Here is an 18,996-nt window from a genome sequence, read left to right as displayed (position 1 = left end):
AGTTGACCGTTAAAAAAACTGTTTTCTTGCGGTCACGGGTATGTGACTGATGCGAAAAATAGATAAAAACAATATTTGATGCGGGTTATATATCGTGCTAAAATTTGAGCTCAATCGGTACAGAACATTTTGAGTTTCTGAAGCGTACACAAATGAATTTAACATTTTTATATATAAAGATAAATGTAGTAATTTAATTTTAATGAATTTATTTTAAATTTTATTCAAATAACCTGTAACTTATGTTGTTTACAGTAATTTCAGATTGTTAATGTTAAGGTGTATAATTTTTAAAGACATTATATTCTTCTTTTTATAATTTGATTTTATAATTATACTAATCGCGTTATATAATTGAACATTAATAATTAGTTTAAATATACTAGAGTGGTTTCATCTCAATCTCATAATTTTTCTGCTAAATTATAAAATTTAATTTAATTGTAGAGATTAAAAGAAGAAAAGCTAATAAAAAAGTTATTATACTTTCTTGTCTTTGGCTATTTAATCTTTGTACTCGTATAGTGGAAAAATAAAGATTCATGATAAGTTTAAAAAATTTAAAAAAATCGGTAATGATAATAATTCCAAAATCGATTTTTAGGGAAGGGGAGAATTTAGGGACAATATTTTTTTGTTAATGGTAAGAAAAGAATGTACACATGTACTAAGATTAATGGGTTATGCTTTCCAAATTTTGAGAAAATTGACCCCAAAAGTTTACCAAAAAATTGTTTCATAAACATAAATCTGTTTGCCAAATTTTAATCAAAATCGGGTTTATCCAGTCTAAATTTATTAAGCTTCAAACACGCTATCACACGTACGTACGACCTACCCCCTCCACTCAACTTTTATTTTGTTTGTTTGGGGTTCCTGGATCATGCAACGTCGGGAAATATAAAAAAATCTATACCCCGTTATTTGATTGATTATCATATTTTCCTTCTTGCAGCATAGCCTTAGGGTTATTATGTCAGGAATGTAAAAATAAAACTGATGAAAAAACCCTGTTATATTTTTAACTTTTTTTAATTTAAACTTTCGTTCTCTGTTTTCGAGTTTAAATTGAGCGTATCTCAGGAACGACTAAACCATTATTTATCAAATTTTTACACGCAAATTCTATACATAAATTTATATATATATATATATATATATATATATATATATATATATATATATATATATAAAAGGAAACCCGAATGTTAATGAATGGTATTTTCCTATTCGTATCTCAAAATGAAAAGAAAATTCACTTTCGCCTCTAAATCCCACCATGCCACGAAAATAATAATTTTCTTTGAAAAGTCAATCAAAATCCTGGTACGTTCGTTTTGATTATTTTCAAAAGAAAATAAGTTCAGTATTTTAACTAAATGACCATCTTGTATAATTAAATGTTTACCTATATTTTATTCATAAAAATGATTAAGATAGATCATATATTTTTTTTATCTTCAGTCATTTGACTGGTTTGTTGCAGTTCTCCAAGATTCCGTATCTAGTGCCAGTCGTTTCATTTCGGTATACTCCCTACATTCTACATCCCTAACAATTTGTTCTGCCTGCACAATTTTTCCCTTCTACCTGTCCTTCCACTATTAAAGCGACTATTCCAGGATGCCTTAATATGTGGCCTATAAGTCTGTCTCTTCTTTTAACTATATTTTTCAAAATGCTTCTTTCTTCATCGATGTGCCGCAACACTTCTTCATTTATCGCTTTATCCATCCATCTGATTCTTAACATTCTCCTAAAGCACCACATTTCAAAAGGTTCTAATCTTTTCTTCTGAGGTACTCCGATCGTCCAAGTTTCACTTCCATATAAAGTACGTTCCAAATATATACATTCAAAAATGTTTTCCCGATGTTTAAATTGATTTTTGATATAAGAAAATTATATTTCTGACTGATAGCTTTTTCGCTTGTGCTGTTTGGCATTTTAAATCACTCCTGCTTTGTCCATATTTAGTAATTCTATTTCCCAAATAACAGAATTCTACCTCCATAATCTTTTCTCTTCCTATTTTTATATTCAGTGGTCCATTTAGATTATCTGTGCTATATTTCATTACTTTCGTTTCGTTACATATCATATAAGGAAAGAAAAAGTAAATTTAGTAAAATATCGCTTCAATTCTGAATTTTTAACTAATTTAAAAGCGAGGATTTTATGATGAATGTACAAATTTTATTTTTTAACAAATTAAACTATTTTGTAGATTGTTTTTACTTCCTTGTACGAAGTAAAGGAATTACTGTGATCGTGAAAAATTTCGGTTTTCAGATTTCAACGGAAATATCCATTTTGACTATTCCTGAATCCATTTTGACTACTTTCGGCGTGACGTCAGTAAGTATGTACTTACGTTGGTATTTTAAATCTCTCCTGCTTTGTCCATCTTTAGTAATTCTGTTTCCCAGATAACAGAATTCTACCTCCATAATCTTTTCTTTGCCTATTTTTATATTTTTTGGTCCATCTAGATTATCTGTTCTATATTACATTTATTTTCTTACGTATCTCGCATAACTAAAAAACGATTAGCCGTAGTATGTTGAAATTTTGGATTTAGGACTGTTGTAATATCTAAATGTTCACCTCTCTCCATTTGATTGCAATCGACTGGACCAATAGGGTCCAAAAAAGCCCAAAATCAAAAACATTGAATTTTAGACTTTTTCTTAACTGCAGTATTAAGCCCTCATTGAGAGCGTTTTAACGTTATATCGTAAGTGTGCTTATTTTAATTGGTTCCAGTGTTATAGCCAAATAAAATTTTAATTAATGAAATATATGATTCTTACAAGAGGAAGGCACATCGGTTCGAATCAGACTTAATCTCCTTTTTTTTAACTTTTTTTTAAATTTAAATATATTGATTTATTAATAATTATTAACCTCTGATTATTAAAAAAATACCATAAATAATAATTCAATAATAAATATTAAAAAACATCAGAAGTTATTAATGAAATAAAATTTTATGTACTTATAATTTAAAAAAAAAATGTGTATATATAATTTAATCGGCGTACAATGAAGTCATGTGGTGCCCACATCCGATTTTTTTATATTGTGGATAAGTTCCTCTGATAGTACATTTGTAAGCTTTTTGCACATAATTTATGAGTAAAACTTTATAAATAAAAATTACATTTTCTTCATAAAAAAGGATTTTAAAATTTATTTATGATTTTAATTTCTTGTTCTATTTTGCTATTGATATCATAATTTAATACTATTTATTTATATATTCAGTAATTTAAGAAGAATTGTAATAATGTGCAATAACATTGCAGTATTCGTAGCTCTAACATAACCACTATTCTGTAAGCCAATATTTAAGCATGGGTGTTACCTGGACGGAATCCAGTTTCAAGCCGTTGTTCCTGTATAGCAAGGGCATAGTGGCATCTATTTTACACTTGTGTATGTATTTATCTTTGTTTGTATTTGTTTTAGATTTCACCCAAATGTGGTAGAATTTTGATATATAATATTATTGGTTTTATAGTGAACAGGCGAGTACATGTTACGGAGTTATATTTCCCTACTTTATATCTTAATTTATTACAACATTGAATTAAATTAGATATATTTTAATATATATATATATCAAGTAAACTTTAAATTATATCTCCGAAAATTATATTCAATTTATTATTTGTTTTATTATTTATTGTTTACTTCTTAGTAAATTATTTTCCTTGGCTGATTTATTATAAGTACAAAATGGCTTATTCAAGTGATGTTTTTTTAATATTTTTTTATATAGATTAGTTTTAAAATAATGATGATTTGTTTCTACTTACTTTATTGAATGATTGGACTATTATAATATGAGTTACAATTGATTTTTATTATATAAATTATTTTTTTATTACGTTCTCTAAAAAGGAAGTACGAACGAAGAATGTATTATCATGATTTTATACATGACACGTTATTACAGTCTTGTATATAATAATATAGTTTTCCTGGTGTTAGTTTATTCAAGAACCATTTGTGTGTGTTTTTTAAAATTTATTTCTTGAGGTTTTATCATTTTTTAAAGATATATATATATTTATCTTGACAGTTTTTTTAAATTTTACCTTAGCATTTTCCAGTATTTTTTAAGTTTATCATCACATTCTTTTTTTTTTTTTTAAATAAAATCGTTTCTTTTATTGTACATCTTATTTATTCTTAGTGCTCTTGTCATGTAAACATGAATGTCATCATGAAACGTTTTTAAATTGGCTCGTCAAACAGTAATGAATGACTTAGAGCATGAGCAATGCATCATGCATTTCACTATTGTTTTGGGAATATAGTATTATAGCAAATTTTTAACGGTAAATACAAATCATATCAACGAGACAATAAAAATATTCGTATAGGAAACAAGAGACAGATATTAAAAATTAATAAACACGACTCTCAAAAAAAATTGCTGACAAATATTGCTCTTTAATGTAGGATAATTAAAGAGAATGCGAGTGACAATTTTCTATATAGTATAATTTTTTCTAATTTTCTAAAATTTATTTTACATATATATATAGCTTATGATACTCCCGGTAACGTAAGGATTCCAACCCGGAGTAATACATTTAAATCGGTTCAGCCGTTGAGCTGCTACTTGGGTGGTGAGCTGCTACATCCCTGAAATTTACACGATTGCCCAAAAAGGAGTGTACATTACTTTCCTTTTTGGGCAGTCGTGTAAGAACAAAGAGTTTTGTTATCAAGTTTTGATTAATCGGGACAATTTACACAAATAAATAACATTATAAATTAAAAATTAAAGAAAATTAAATACTTGTTTATAGATAAAAATAATAATATAACGAACAGCTTTTTACTATTCGCTGCTAACGTGGCTGTAACATGAAAAACTTTCGTATAATCGCTTATTGTGTGTTAGTGGGATGAGTCATTTTCAATATGGTCACCGTGAATAGTTGAGTTAGTTAGTTAATATTAGAGTAGCGCTTGGAAAAAATTAAGTAATTGAAATTAAATGAGGAAAAACAGGGGTGACCTTGAGCGAGCGAGACTAATCTTTTTAGATGGGTGTTGTTAATTGTGGAAGAGTCTATTTACGAGGCAGAGGGGAATTACGTGTATTATATACAGAGTGTAAAAAGAGGGAACATCTAAGTTTTATGGTCATTTAATACATCTTACTTTGACGTACAATAATTAATCACAGATAAAATGAAAGAGTAACTCTTAAAATATTTTTCTACAAGGGTTCAGTGTGAGCACGTTTCTTCACGCCAACCGGTAGTAGAGTTCGTTCTTGAACCAGCATGCCTGAGTAATGGGAGCGACTGCTGCTTAACGCATGTACCTCAAAATAGGTAGATCAGTAGATATCGTTGGCACATATCCAAAATCCTTTATAAAACCTCAAAGGAAATAACTAAAAGGATTAGATCGGATGACCTTGAAGGCTACTGCAAATAAGTTCTTCATTGTATCCAAGTTGCCCGATCCAGCGGTTGGATCAAACGTCATTCAACCGATCCCTTACAACGTTATACCGGCGAGGAGCCTTATTACCAAATAAAATTCTCTGGCCCATCTTGTAGTTGAAGAAAAAGCCATATAACCAGCATATCCAAAAAAAAGGCCTGATACGCTTGCTTCAACAAAAAAGAACGGCTCTTAAATTTGCTGTCGGGATATTTCAAAGAAAAAATCCTCATTCATCCTCTGAAGTAATACCTGTACTATAATTCCCGGAGGCTAAACAGGAAAACAAAAGAAAAGACATACCGTCTAATGAAATCTATTATGTCATCAACAAATATATTTGTCACATGGAAGAGCAAATTAAACTTTATTTGGAACGCATGAAGAAAATTAAACTTTATTTAGTTCGCATTTATAGTTTCAGTTTCACATAACAACAGATTCACATTTACCAAACTGTAAAAGACAAAAGGGTTTCTGTTCAGAAATCGCCCTCTTTGTTCCCTCTTTTATCTCTTTAGCCTCAAGAGGATGAATGAGAATGATATATATGAATGTGAATGAAGTGTAGTCTTGCACAGTCTCAGGTCAACCATTCCTGAGATGTGTGGGTAATTGAAACCCAACTGCCAAAGAACACCGGCATCCGCGATCTAGTACTAAATCCGTATAAAAGTAACTGCCTTTACTAGGATTTGACCTTCAGAACTCTCGACTTCGAAATCAGTTGATTTGCGATGAAGATTTTATCTACTAGACCAATCGGGTGGGTTCGCCCTTTGGCACTCATCTTTACCTCCGTAAGGGAAAACACCCGCCTTGTGACGATCCCAGTCGCAACACCCCCTCTCCGTTTCTAACCCTGATTGGCTTTACCGCAACTAAATATTTTTTTGTACACCGGGTATTGTGTTCAAATAAGGATTAGCCAATCCACGTATTCGTGGCAAAATCGTAATACGTTGATAAAAAGTAAAATTATAAATCTAAGATTTTTGTTTTGTAGGAGAAATTTTCAGTGATGTTTTATTTTTATATTAAACCACATGATAATATTATAGTTTTTGTAGACAGATTTATTTTAGATTAATTTTACCTCACTTGGCTCGTTGGTATATGAAATATATAAAAAATATAATTATAAGCCTTACCAACAATTCCAATTGTGTTAAGGCGCTTTCGGAAATATTATTTTCCATCTTCAGGAACATATGATGATCGAATATATTTTATAAATATTCACTTCACATATTAAAAATTGAGGTAGAAAAAATAAATTAACATTTTTAAAATGTGAAAATGATCGTCACTGTAATAAAATTAAGTCAACGTTTATACGTGCGTAGAAGAGTGTCAGTTGTATGTCTATTCTATTAGACATAATTCTTCTATTCAATAGACGTAACAATTGAGACTCTTCTATTGACAAGACGTATAAAAAGTTGACTTAATTTTATTATTATGACCGTCATTGTTATATTTATATAAAATTTAATTTATTTCACTACCACAATTTTAGGTAGATTTCATAAGAAATCTACCTATCTACCTAATTTACCTATTGTAATGGGTACATGATTCGACTTCCGGAAAATTTCGATATATCTTCGCGTTTCACATCCCCCAGACCCCAACACCACCATCAGCTCAAACGTTTCTATATTCATTTATATATATATATATATACATACATATATGAAACATACATAACTGACGTAATTTTCCGCCAATCACTTTCAAATTGTTCCTTAAAAATAATTCGTCCCAAAATCTCGGTCGAATTCGTTAATGGGCAAAATCGGACCATTGGAGTGGAAATGGGGAGGGCTTTTTAAAAAAAAAAAAAAAAAAAAATATCGCTATAACTTTCATATTTAGTAAAATACTGAATTCGTTTAAAGTTCCTACTATTCTTTGGGTAAGGACATAAAACGTTTTTGATATCACCAGCCGTTGATCTAAGGAGTGGAAAAAATGGAGTCTTGAAGACAAAAAAATCATATCTCCCTTAATAAACAGTATCGAATCGGTTTAAAGTGGTCGTTAGTCCTCTTAACATTACCTAAAACTTCTGTCTGAAACAATTTTTGATATGACCAACCCTTGCGGCAGAGGATTACCAAAATGTTGCTGGAATTGTAAGATGTGGCTTGTCGTGTGCTAAACATGTGAAACTTTTTTTCACATGCAACCATTGTCGTATTGAGTAAATTTGAAGTTTTTCTTAACTTTGAGGTGGAATATTTTTTATCCCTTATGTAGCACCGGTGAAATCTATTTCTGCATTCCGGCGTGCCGAAAGGGAATTTTTTTAAAATGTGAATATTTATAAAATATACTCTATCATATGTTTCTGAAGATGGAAAATATTTCTGAAAACGCTTGAACACACTTAATTGTTGGTAAGCGGAACTTATAATTATATTTTTTATAGGTATTTATTTGTACTAAAAATATTTATTTTAAAGTAAAAATAAATCACAAGTTTAAATAAATTCCCTGTATGTAAATGTTATAGAAATTAATAGTTGTTTCTGTTTTAAAACAGCAGTTGCTAAATCGCTGTTTTCATGAAAAATTGCTAATATTGCAATCAGTATAGGAGATGACATTTTTTATTCATTTCCCACCGGGTTGGTCTAGTGGTGAACGCGTCTTCGTAAATCACCTGATTTGGAAGTCGAGAGTTCCAGCGTTCAAGTCCTAGTAAAGGCACTTACTTTTATACGGATTTGAATACCAGATCGTGGATACTGGTATTCTTGTTGGTTGGGTTTCAATTAACCACACATCTCAGGAATGGTCGAACTGAGGCTGTACAAAATACACTTCATTTACACTGATACATATCATCCTCATTCAGCCTCTGAAGTAATATCTGACGGTGATTCCCGGAGGCTAAACAGGAAAAAGAAAAGATTTTTTATTAATTTGAATTCAGCTGTATTGCTGATAGTGAATCACGTTAAGAGCTCTGGACAGACTGTTGAGTGGCAGCCAAGCTTCGGCAAAATACGTAGACTATTAAAAACATTGACCTGCTTCTGTCAAGCGCATCAAACTGGTCCATGAACGTTTTATAATTATTGTTGTTTTAACTTTCACCATTGTAGTAGTTTATAACAAAATTATCATTAGCATTAATGCCATCATTACCCATTTTGTCATTATCCGAACACTCTGTGTTTTAATAAATTCATCGTTCGCAGTCTCCATTATCCCATCTTTTTCTATTTCCTCTTCTTGACTGTATTGACCAACCCAATTTTCTTTAGACACTGCTTTTATTCCTTCCTGACGTAATTGCTGTAATTTCATCATTGACTAATTGACAGAAGTATTACTAACCGATTTAATATAATGTTTTCATCCTGTCAATGCTAATTCTATTGGATTGAGCACCTACATATGTGGAGGAAGGCGTACTACTCTTTGACCTTGATTTCCTATGTATTTCTGTACGTTTCATTATTTCTTTTTTAACTAAATCCTATAAATTAGACTTTTTGATTCTTACATCACACAGAAATTTTATTTTTTCATGTAAATAATTTATTACGTTAATTTTTACAGAATTTTTTTGGAAGGTAAATTTAATATATTTATAATTTTAATGAATTTTACTGATTCATGGCAGGCACTTATTCTATTCCTTTCTCCCCAGTTTTTGTTCTAATTGGTTTTATATAATAGCTAATTAAATTTAATAAATTCTCAGTTATCCGAAGCAGTGGAAGATGTATTTAAGTACTGGAAGTAGCCGGCCTCCGTGGCGCGAATGGTAGCGTCTTGGCCTTTTACCCGGAGGTTCCGAGTTCGAATCCCGGTCAAGCATGGCATCACACACGCTACAAATCATTCATTTTATCCTCTGAAGCAATACTTAATTGTAGACCCGGAGGTTAAATAAAAGTACTTAAAATAGTAAAGTTATGTTAAAAATTAATCAAAAGGTCATACTTTTCTTTAGTTTTTTCCTCTTAAGAAAACTTTTATAAATGTAATTAAATTTCACAGGTTAACACAAGTATAAACTGGGAATTAAGTTACACCATTCTTCATTTTTAAACGTTATTTAGAAGCAAATTATTAAACATCAAACTCATTGGTAACAAATAAACAAGCAAACTCGTCGGTTGAACTGCTATACGTTATTAAGTATAGTTAAAATTTGAATACTGTTTATTAGAATTGATATAGTTAAACAAAGTTTTACTTATAATGGGCGACGTAAAAGAAACCAACGGTTTTTAACCGTTTACATAAAACAAATGTTTAAGTTGGTAATTAATCCGGTGATAAATTATAAACTGTAATTTATGACGATTTCTTTAAGCTAGTGGTTAAAATTACCCCCATTTTCTATCTCACAAAGTTGTGCTCTTTCTAGAGAATTTTCCGTGATTTCGATTAAATTATTCGAAGTGACGGCTTCAACTTCAGATGGAATATTGTTTTTTAATTGTTGGACTGTCGTTGGCTTATTAATACAAACCTCTTTTTTAAGTACCATCAGAAAGTGGGCTGTATCGCTGATTACCAAATTATGCTTGATTTTTTTAAATTTCTTATATCAGTTCTTGAAACTATATGGCATAATTTAGGCGTTGTTCCTGATCTCTCGGATTCAATTCTTGCACAAGTTGAATTTTTTATGGGAACAGTTTTAAGTCCTTTACTTGTATTAGCTGCAATGATCTCCGAGTAATGTTTAACTGAAGAGAATGTCTTCGAGTTGTATCTGGGTTCTCCTCAACACTCTCTCGTAGTTGTTGAATATTCTCTTCACTTCGGGATATACGTGGTCTTTAGGATTTTGGCATATCCTTACTGAACCCTGCTGTCGAAAACGTTCCACAAAGTACTTAATCATGTAAGCAGAGGATAGATTCTTATATTGAAATCAAGACAATAAGTTCGTTGAGTCTATATTATTGAATGTAGATTTTCAAAATAAAATAATATGATTTTCATCCGTTGAGCAACCTTTCCGTCATTAATTTTCCTGATTTCCCTTGTAATATCTGAAAAGAAAATCACTTAAATCTAAAGAGTTATGAATTTTTGAAATCGCTTGGATTCTTTGCCGTCACTGTTTATTTAAATATGTTTTATGTATTATTGTTAATTTAAATTTAATGTAATATTTTTATGTTTACAGGTTCATTTTTATGAAGTTGATAAATATATCGGCAGAAGAATCAGTTTAAAACAGTATAAAAACACCTGATTATTAAGTGTAAAAAAATTATCGTTTTTATTTTTGAAAGTGTTTTAAAAATTAATTATATTTATTATGGCTGCCCATCACGTTTTATCAACAGTGATATTTGTGACGTGTGTTGTGTGTTATTATAATAGCTGCTATTGTGGTTTTGTATTTGATGATATAAGTGCAATAAAAGAAAATCGCGATTTAAGACCGCATACACCAGTCAAAAATGTATTTTTTAATGATTTTTGGGGTACTCCAATGTATAAGGTAAGATTTCAATATATATATGTATTTATTTATTAATTTTTTTTTTATTGCGTGTTTCTAATACTTTATTATCCCTGGTGATTTATTTCTATATTGTTTGTTACTGCTTTCTGTAATAATTCTGTTTTCACTATTTTAACCTTAATGTTTTTTTTGTTTTTTTTTTACTGTTTATATTTTCTACCATTATTAAAGAACTCTAAAAGCCTTAAATATTACTAATACTTATTATATAATTATTTTTCTGTGTCTTTTCTCTGATTCGTCTGTATTTCCAAAATTCATCAAATAAAATTCTTTAAAATGTATGTTTAATCCAAAAAAATTATAAAATAAAAAGTAAACAGGTTGTAATGAAAAGAAAAAAAATTGTATAGATGTTGATTTGTGTGCAGTATTTCAAAAATCAGGGAGTGCATTAGATGACCGTTAATTTTACAGGAAGGCAAAACGAAAAAGTTTCTTCTTTTACGTTTCCTGATAACTCTAGAGCTATGCTGCAAGAAGGATAGTATGGTAATCAGTCAAATTATTGGGTACGGTATTTTTGCATTTTTTGACGTTTCATGACCCATTAACCTCAAAAAACAAAAAAAAAGTGGAGGGTAATGTTTAAATGTATGTAGGTGTATTGACGTTGGAAGTCGAGAGTTCCAGCGTTCAAGTCCTAGTAAAGCCAGAGTGACTTTTATATGAATTTGAATACTAGATCGAGGATACCGGTGTTCTTTAGTGGTTGGATTTCAGTTAGCCACTTATCTCAGGAATGGTCAACCAGAGACTATACAAGGTTACACTTCATTTACACTCATACATATCATCCTTATTCATCCTCTGAAGTAATACCTGAACGGTAATTCCCGAAGGCTAAACAGGGGGAAAAAAGGTGTATTGACGTGTTTGAAACTTAATAATTTTTGACTGGATAAATCGACTTTCATGAAATTTTATTCAGAGACTAGTTACTGTATATGGGACAATCTTTGAGTAAAGTTTTGAGATCAATTTCTCCAGGGGTTGGGATAGATAATTTTTTGGAATCAATTTTCTCAAACTTTTTTTAAGATAACCCTACTTTATATTATGCTCAGGGCATGCCTAAATGGTTATTTTATTAAAAAAAAGTAGCCCCCCATTGTCCCCTATCCACAAAAATCGTGAAATTATTATTTATTGAATATTTTTTAACTGAATCTTTTATGTCTTCCTAGGCATATCAGGCCAGCCTCCGTGGCACGAGTGGTAACGTCTCGGCCTTTCATGCGAAGTTCCCAGGTTCGAATCCCGGTCATGCATGGCATTTTCACACGCTACAAAAATTATCGTTCATCTCATCCTCTGAACAAAAATCAAACGGTGGTCGTGAAAGTTAGAAAAAAGGCATAGTAGTAATGCCAGCGATCAAAAAAAAAATAATACTTTGGAAGCAATATTGGGGGTACGACCGATCTAAAAGTTTAAAAAATATCTATTTAAAAAATTTTTTACAACTTTTATGGTTTATTTAAACTTTTAACTTCATTAAAAGCTTGAATAATAAATATTTAATAGTAATATTACAATAAAATTTCATCATAACCTACACTAACATCCAAAAAAGAATTCTTATGTAACTTTTTGTTGGTTGCACTACATTTTTTGTGGAATTTTCTTTTGTTATTTTTTCCATTTACCAAAGTAAACGTAGACAAATCAAAAATTTTTCTCGGAAGTTGAGTTTGGAGGTGGGGACCGGAAAAATAACAAAATCCCGTTTTTTCAATTTTTTTAAACATATTTTTGGTTTATTTAAATATATATGTTTATGGTAGAACATATTGTTCTGCCTCATTAAGCAAGTAGAGGTTCCAGACTTCAACAAACTGTGGGAGACCAGCGCCTCTGGCGTCAGTGAGTGCTGAATCCCAGGCGGAAGACTTGGCGTTAGCGTCCAGAGCAACCAGCACTCTGGTGCCCGGGATTCGTCTCAACTTTGCCAGCAAGTCGTCGATACTCCATACATTGTGCAAGTGAAGATTGATTCAGTTGTTCCTGAGTTACGCTCAATTTAAGATGAAAACAGACAACATAACCTCAATTTGAGGTATTTCTTTCGGTTACATTATAAGATTGGGGTTGAAAATAAATTTTCTTTACGTTTTGAGGTATGAGGATTACGAAAATTCCATTTATATATAACAAATTTTGTTGCTCCAGATTTCCAAAACTACAATTTTATTTAAGTTTAGATATGCTGTAGTAGTGTATCTGAAGTTGTGCATGTGAAATCTCGATGAAGATTGGTTGAGTCGTTCGTGAGTTAAGCTAAATTTAAAGTCGAAAACAGGCAATATAACCTCAATTTGATGTTATGTTGACTGTCTAGTCCTGTCCTTTTCATAGACATTTATGCAGTATGTCACAATGGTTAGTGAATTGAAACATGATGGTTGTGTGTAGGGTTTACTCGTTAATCGAACGTTTGTAGTGGGTTGTGCTCTGAAAATCAGTGCGTTTCTGAGTGCGAAATAATAAGGGTGTCGGAAACGAAAATTCAGTCTTCTTTCGTAGTTTTCCGCAAGATTTTTTTTGTTAATATTAAAATTTTCAGTTTCACTGTGTAAAATGTTGTTTGTCATGGAGATGTTTCTCTTACTCACTTGTCTTAAACTACATTCGTATCCTTAATACGAATTGAGATATAGTGAACAGGATTAAAATGCAATCATCTTGATTACGGTATGTTACTGAATCTTAATGTGTTCACCAAGTAGGCCGAACATAATTTTCCAGTGACAGAATGTAATTTCTAGCTATCAAATCGCTATTCACATGTTCGAGATAATTTTGTACCATTGAAATATTTTGAGTAAAAGTTTATGATGATTATGATTTATGCCGAGTAATCTACCAATTGAGTTCAGGTGAATGCAAACAATTCGCCCTCTGATTTTTGAGACCTGATTCGAGTTCTTCAAAAATTAGGGAAGAAATGTTTCGGGCAATTTTGATTGGCCTGTCCAGAAGTGATGGAAGTTTAAAAGTGGCATATTTGATGCCGAAAATACCTATAAAAATAATACATGTTCAGATATGTTTGTAAAAGGGCTCGAGTTATGTCGACTCATGTAACTTGAAAAAGAAAGAGCGTGTGAGAGAAAAAGGGAAAGGGTAAGAGAGAGAGAGAGAGAGTGAGAGAGAGATAAAAACAAGCTGAATTGGTAGATTACTCCATTGTCAATCCATTTGATATAAAAAACTCAAATTGAAGGTACTGCAAGCGAATAAATGGCTCACATGAAAGTGATGGACGTGTTTTATACATGAAAAATCAACATGTAAGAGATGCTGTAGTAATTATCATGGTAAAAAAGGTTTAATGTTATTAACATGCACCATGCAATGATAAAAAAGAGGAAATGGGAATAAAACAGGAAAGATAGACAATGTAGAACATCTATTGAAAAAACATTATGGAAACATTTAATTGGAATGAAATGAGATCTCTACAACTTGTACTTGGCAATATTGATGAAACGGCTATTGCAGATAATTATAATGACGGGAAAGGGATCGAGGGTGGGGGGAGGGTGTGAGCAACGTAGTAAAATGCCAGCTTTTAATATTTAATGATTCAGTACCAGAATATATTTTTTTTCTTTTATTAGTCTTGTTAGAGTTTCATTATTGCAAAACTAATTTAGATTTTTTAAACTTAATATTTACTATGGTAAATTTTTTCTGTGAATAAAAATCCAATAAATTGCTTATTTTATAATCCTATTAGAAGTCCTTTTTTTCTTTTTTAGTCTCTAGCTCAATTCTTTTTGTATCGTAGAAAATATTTTCCAGTCATACGTGGAATAAAACAGTATTATAACATACTTTTGTGAAATATATTTCAATTAATTATAAACTTAATTAAATTTAATTAATAATTTATAATAAAAGTTAATATATTACTTTACATATATGTACCGGTTTTTCTTTTTTATGACTTTGACGCTGGTAAAGTAATTTGAGACAGTATTGAAAGTTCTCTGAACGGTAATAATGTTATTTGTATAAATAAAAAATTTATCGTGAGTCATTCATAATTAATGTCCAGCAAAACCTATTAAAGATAAATTGATTAAAATTTGTATACATGTTCTTTTTACGCCGTAAGTGCACAATAAGAAAGGTTTTTTTTATATTTCGAGTTTAAGTGGTTAAAATGGTGTAACAATGAAATTTACTATTTTTTTTTAATAATTTCTCGGCAAAAAATGTAGATATCAACTTGATTTTTGGTGTTTGTAATCTTCATATTAATATCTAAACACCGGATTTTTTTTCGAGATTCGACTATGAAAGGGGTGAAGAAATGTTTAAAACAGATTCTAACTATGTGCAAATTTCCTCATTTTCAACTATACTAAACGAGATATTAATTAATTCTGGGTTTGCATGTATTCTTCAGATATATGCAGAGTGAACCAAGATACGGAAACCTAAATTCGAAAACATATTGCCGAGAGAAATTTAGTTATTTGCCGGCGGGAATGTGTTTATTGGCAACGGTTGACCTTGTGATAAAAGAGTAGCACACAATAGCCAAACAATTTCCCTCTTTTTTACTTCCTTGTACAAAGTAAAGGAAGTATTGTAATCACGAAAAATTTCGGTTTTCAGATTTCAACGAAAATATTCATTTTCATCTCTGAATCCATTTTGACTAGTTTTGGCGTGACGTCAGTACGTACGTGTATATCTCGTATAACTCAAAAACGATTAGCCGTATAATGTTAAAATTTTGTATTTAGGAATGTTGTATCGCCTAGTTGTCCACCTACTTTTGATTGCAATCGACTGGGCCAAAAATGTGTATACAGTTAGACCTCTAAATAAAGCGAGGTTTCAATTTTGAAACATCTGGATTTTGAACTTTCTCTTAACTTCAGTAGTGATCCCTCGTTGAGAACTTTTCAACGATATATTATAAATGGTACTTATTTTCATCGGTTCCAGAGTTATAGCCAAATAAAGTTTTAATTCATGAAATATTTGGATCTTAGAAGGGAAAGGCACATCGGTTCGAATACGACTTCATATACATATATATTTTTTTTATTTAAATATATTGATTCGTTAATAATTATTAACCTCTGATTGTAAAAAAAGAAAAAAAAAACATTATCAATAAATACTTATTCAATAATAATACAAAAAAAATGAAAAAAATCAGAAATTATTAGTGAAATAAAATTTTATGTACTTTTCATTTTAATTCAAAAAAATTTACAATCAGAGGTTAATAATTATTAATAAATCAATATATTTAAATAAAAAAAGTACATGTGTACGAAGTCGCATTCAAACCGATATGTGCATGATAACGGATCCGACACTTTCTCACTTACACCACTTATCTACTTTCGCGACGTGAAGCAAATAAACTAATATAAAATGCTAAGGAAATTTTTGGGCCATTTTTCCTAATATTTGAGGTAAGATTGTTGAATTAATAATTGTATAAATACATTTGATATTAATAAAAACTAATATTTTAGTAATTGTATAACTGTCCACTTTATTAAAGAATTGGAGGATTGTGCACTCTCAAATGAAATAAGTTTAAATGAAGTGCAGCAAAAAATGTGTATATGTAATGTAACAGGCGTTCAAGGAAGTCATGTGGTGTCTACATCAGGTTTGTAATGACATTGGTGAGTAAGCTGTGAGCGGACAAACATCCGTTTTTCCCAGGCTCAACATTCGTTCATTGTTGAAAATTTCTTTAAATCGCAGTTATTCTTAAAATGTCAGGAAGACTTTAGGGTAGCTTTTCCTGAATCGCGGGTCCCTAATAAATCAACGATTTTACGCATATATATTCGTTCGTTTTAGAGAAATCAGTAGTGTGGATGAGTGTAAACGGTCCGGCCGACCTACGGTTTTAAGTGAAGCGTCCTTGGAAAGTATCTGCTTATCGTTGCTACGTTCACCAAGAAAGTCGCTACGAAAACAGTCTCTACAAACCGCAGTGTCTTACAGGAGTGTTCGCAGAGCCACAAAGAAGCTGAAACTCCGTCCGTATCGCATTCACGTTTTGCAGAAGATTCGAGAGCTTCGAGGAAAAAAGGCTGCATTACTGTCAATTGTTTTTGCGTTTATTCGCAGCGGTGTTCGGATGTTGAATTATGTTTTCTACTCCGATAAAGCATGGTTTCACCTAAATGGCTACGTAAACAGCCAGAAGGATAGATACTGGAGTAAAGAAAACCACATTTTCCATGAGACTCCATTACAGTAGAAGGTTGGAGTATGGTGTGCGATTTCGCAAAAAGAAATATAAGTCCAGTATTTTTCACGGAAACTATAACAGTTGAACTTTACCAGGACATCATCATACGATTCGTGGCACTATTTAAGACGGATGAACGAGATAACTGGCTGCAGCAAGACGGTGCAACGACGCACCCAGCGCACAATGATAACGTTGCTTCTACTTTTTAGGGTTTTTTTTAAATTTGTTTCCTTTTTTTATTAATGTTAATATTAGTTAAATAAAAGCCTTTTTAAAAAATATTTTTTTATATGTAATCAAATATATTTTTGTAATTTTTTTTGTATTTTTTTTTTAAGACTAAAAAAAAGTAAAAATATTTTTTTTTACACATCGAAGTTACATACGTGTACCAAATTTCATTGATTTTCATACGATAGATCAAAAGATATAGCAGTTGCAAGATTTGATTATCCTAAAGCGGGTTAAATAAAAGCTTTTAAAAAAATTCATTGAATTTTTTTCAATTAACACTTGCACTTTTGTGTATTAAAACAGTAACAATATTCTCTTGACTCCTTGGATTTTTTCAGTGAATTGGTGTTTCAGTATCAAGTAGAGAAAATTCTCTTCCAATTTCTTAACCAGTCGATGAATTGTGCGTTTACTTGGCCTATTATGCACACCATAAATCACGCAGAGTGTACAATATGTAGCTAAAACCAATAAATTTGTACGATTTGTAAACGTTGTTGAGGAGTGTAACGTTTGTCATAAACATTAAAGATTTGTTGTTAAAAACATTAAACCATAAAAATTCTGTGAGAATACTTTCTTATTAACACTAGCCGAAAAGAAGTTATTTAAAATAATTATCTGTAAATATTATTACAGACAGTTAAAAAGTAAATTAAATTAATTGGTTACTTAATTGGAATATTTCTTTGTGTCGCCTAACGGGATAAACCCGCAGTATATTTCTAGAGGTTTTTACTATGTAATTAGTGGGAATTTATTATTAAAATAAAACTCAAATAATTATAAAATAAACATTATTAAATCTGGTAATTTAATTTTAAATTAAATTATAAAATTATTATTAAAATAAATTAAAACCAACACGAAAATAATCTTGGGCTGGTAACAATGAAATTTTTTTTTAATTTTAAAACTGATTATACAATTTTTTACTGAACTTTGGCAGTTACTGTTAATTTTTTCCATACCAAAGAAATGACATGCAGAGAGAGGTTTCCATTTAAATTCCTCAAAGAACTTTATATATATATATACAGTATACATAAATGTACAATATACATAAACAAGTACATGCAATGATCAATACAAGAATATTGATAAAGTTCAGAACACAAAAAGCAAAGAAAACACTAAAAGTAAAACTTATCAGTTACACAAAGAATCACAAATAAATAATCAAGCAAAGAAAAAGTAAAGAAATCAAAGAATAAATCAAAATAAATCAAATAAATAAAACGAAATGAAAAATTTTGACGAATCATTACATCGTAGAAAAGCTGATTCACCTCAAATCTCAGAGAACTCACAGATTTAATATACGCTGTCGGTTTAGGCGCCTAATACCCTCGTTAATAATCCAGGAAATTAACCGCGAGTCAGTTCACATGTTTGTCTAGTCTCATTTTGTATTTTGCACCGAATCGCCTTATCTCCTCTTGAACTGTTGGCAATCCCATATAAATATATATTTCAGTGTTTATCGTAAACCACGGCGCTTCTATTATATTTCTCAATCGTTTGTTCTGGAATCCAGTAC

General features: G+C 30.6%; 1 protein-coding gene across 1 annotated transcript in view; it reads left to right on the top strand.

Annotated features, from left to right (window-relative positions):
- LOC142332472 (protein O-mannosyl-transferase Tmtc3-like) overlaps positions 1 to 18,996 on the top strand; it is a 465,936-nt gene that overhangs the window by 40,265 nt on the left and 406,675 nt on the right. The window contains exon 2 of the mRNA XM_075378918.1: positions 10,634 to 10,954. Coding sequence (XP_075235033.1) covers positions 10,769 to 10,954 — 186 coding nt within the window. The 5' untranslated portion in view covers positions 10,634 to 10,768. The remainder of the gene's footprint in view (positions 1 to 10,633; positions 10,955 to 18,996) is intronic.

This window comes from Lycorma delicatula, chromosome 11, assembly GCF_047948215.1.
Source record: "Lycorma delicatula isolate Av1 chromosome 11, ASM4794821v1, whole genome shotgun sequence".
Taxonomy (NCBI): domain Eukaryota; kingdom Metazoa; phylum Arthropoda; class Insecta; order Hemiptera; family Fulgoridae; genus Lycorma; species Lycorma delicatula.
This window is presented reverse-complemented; position numbering and strand designations above follow the sequence as displayed.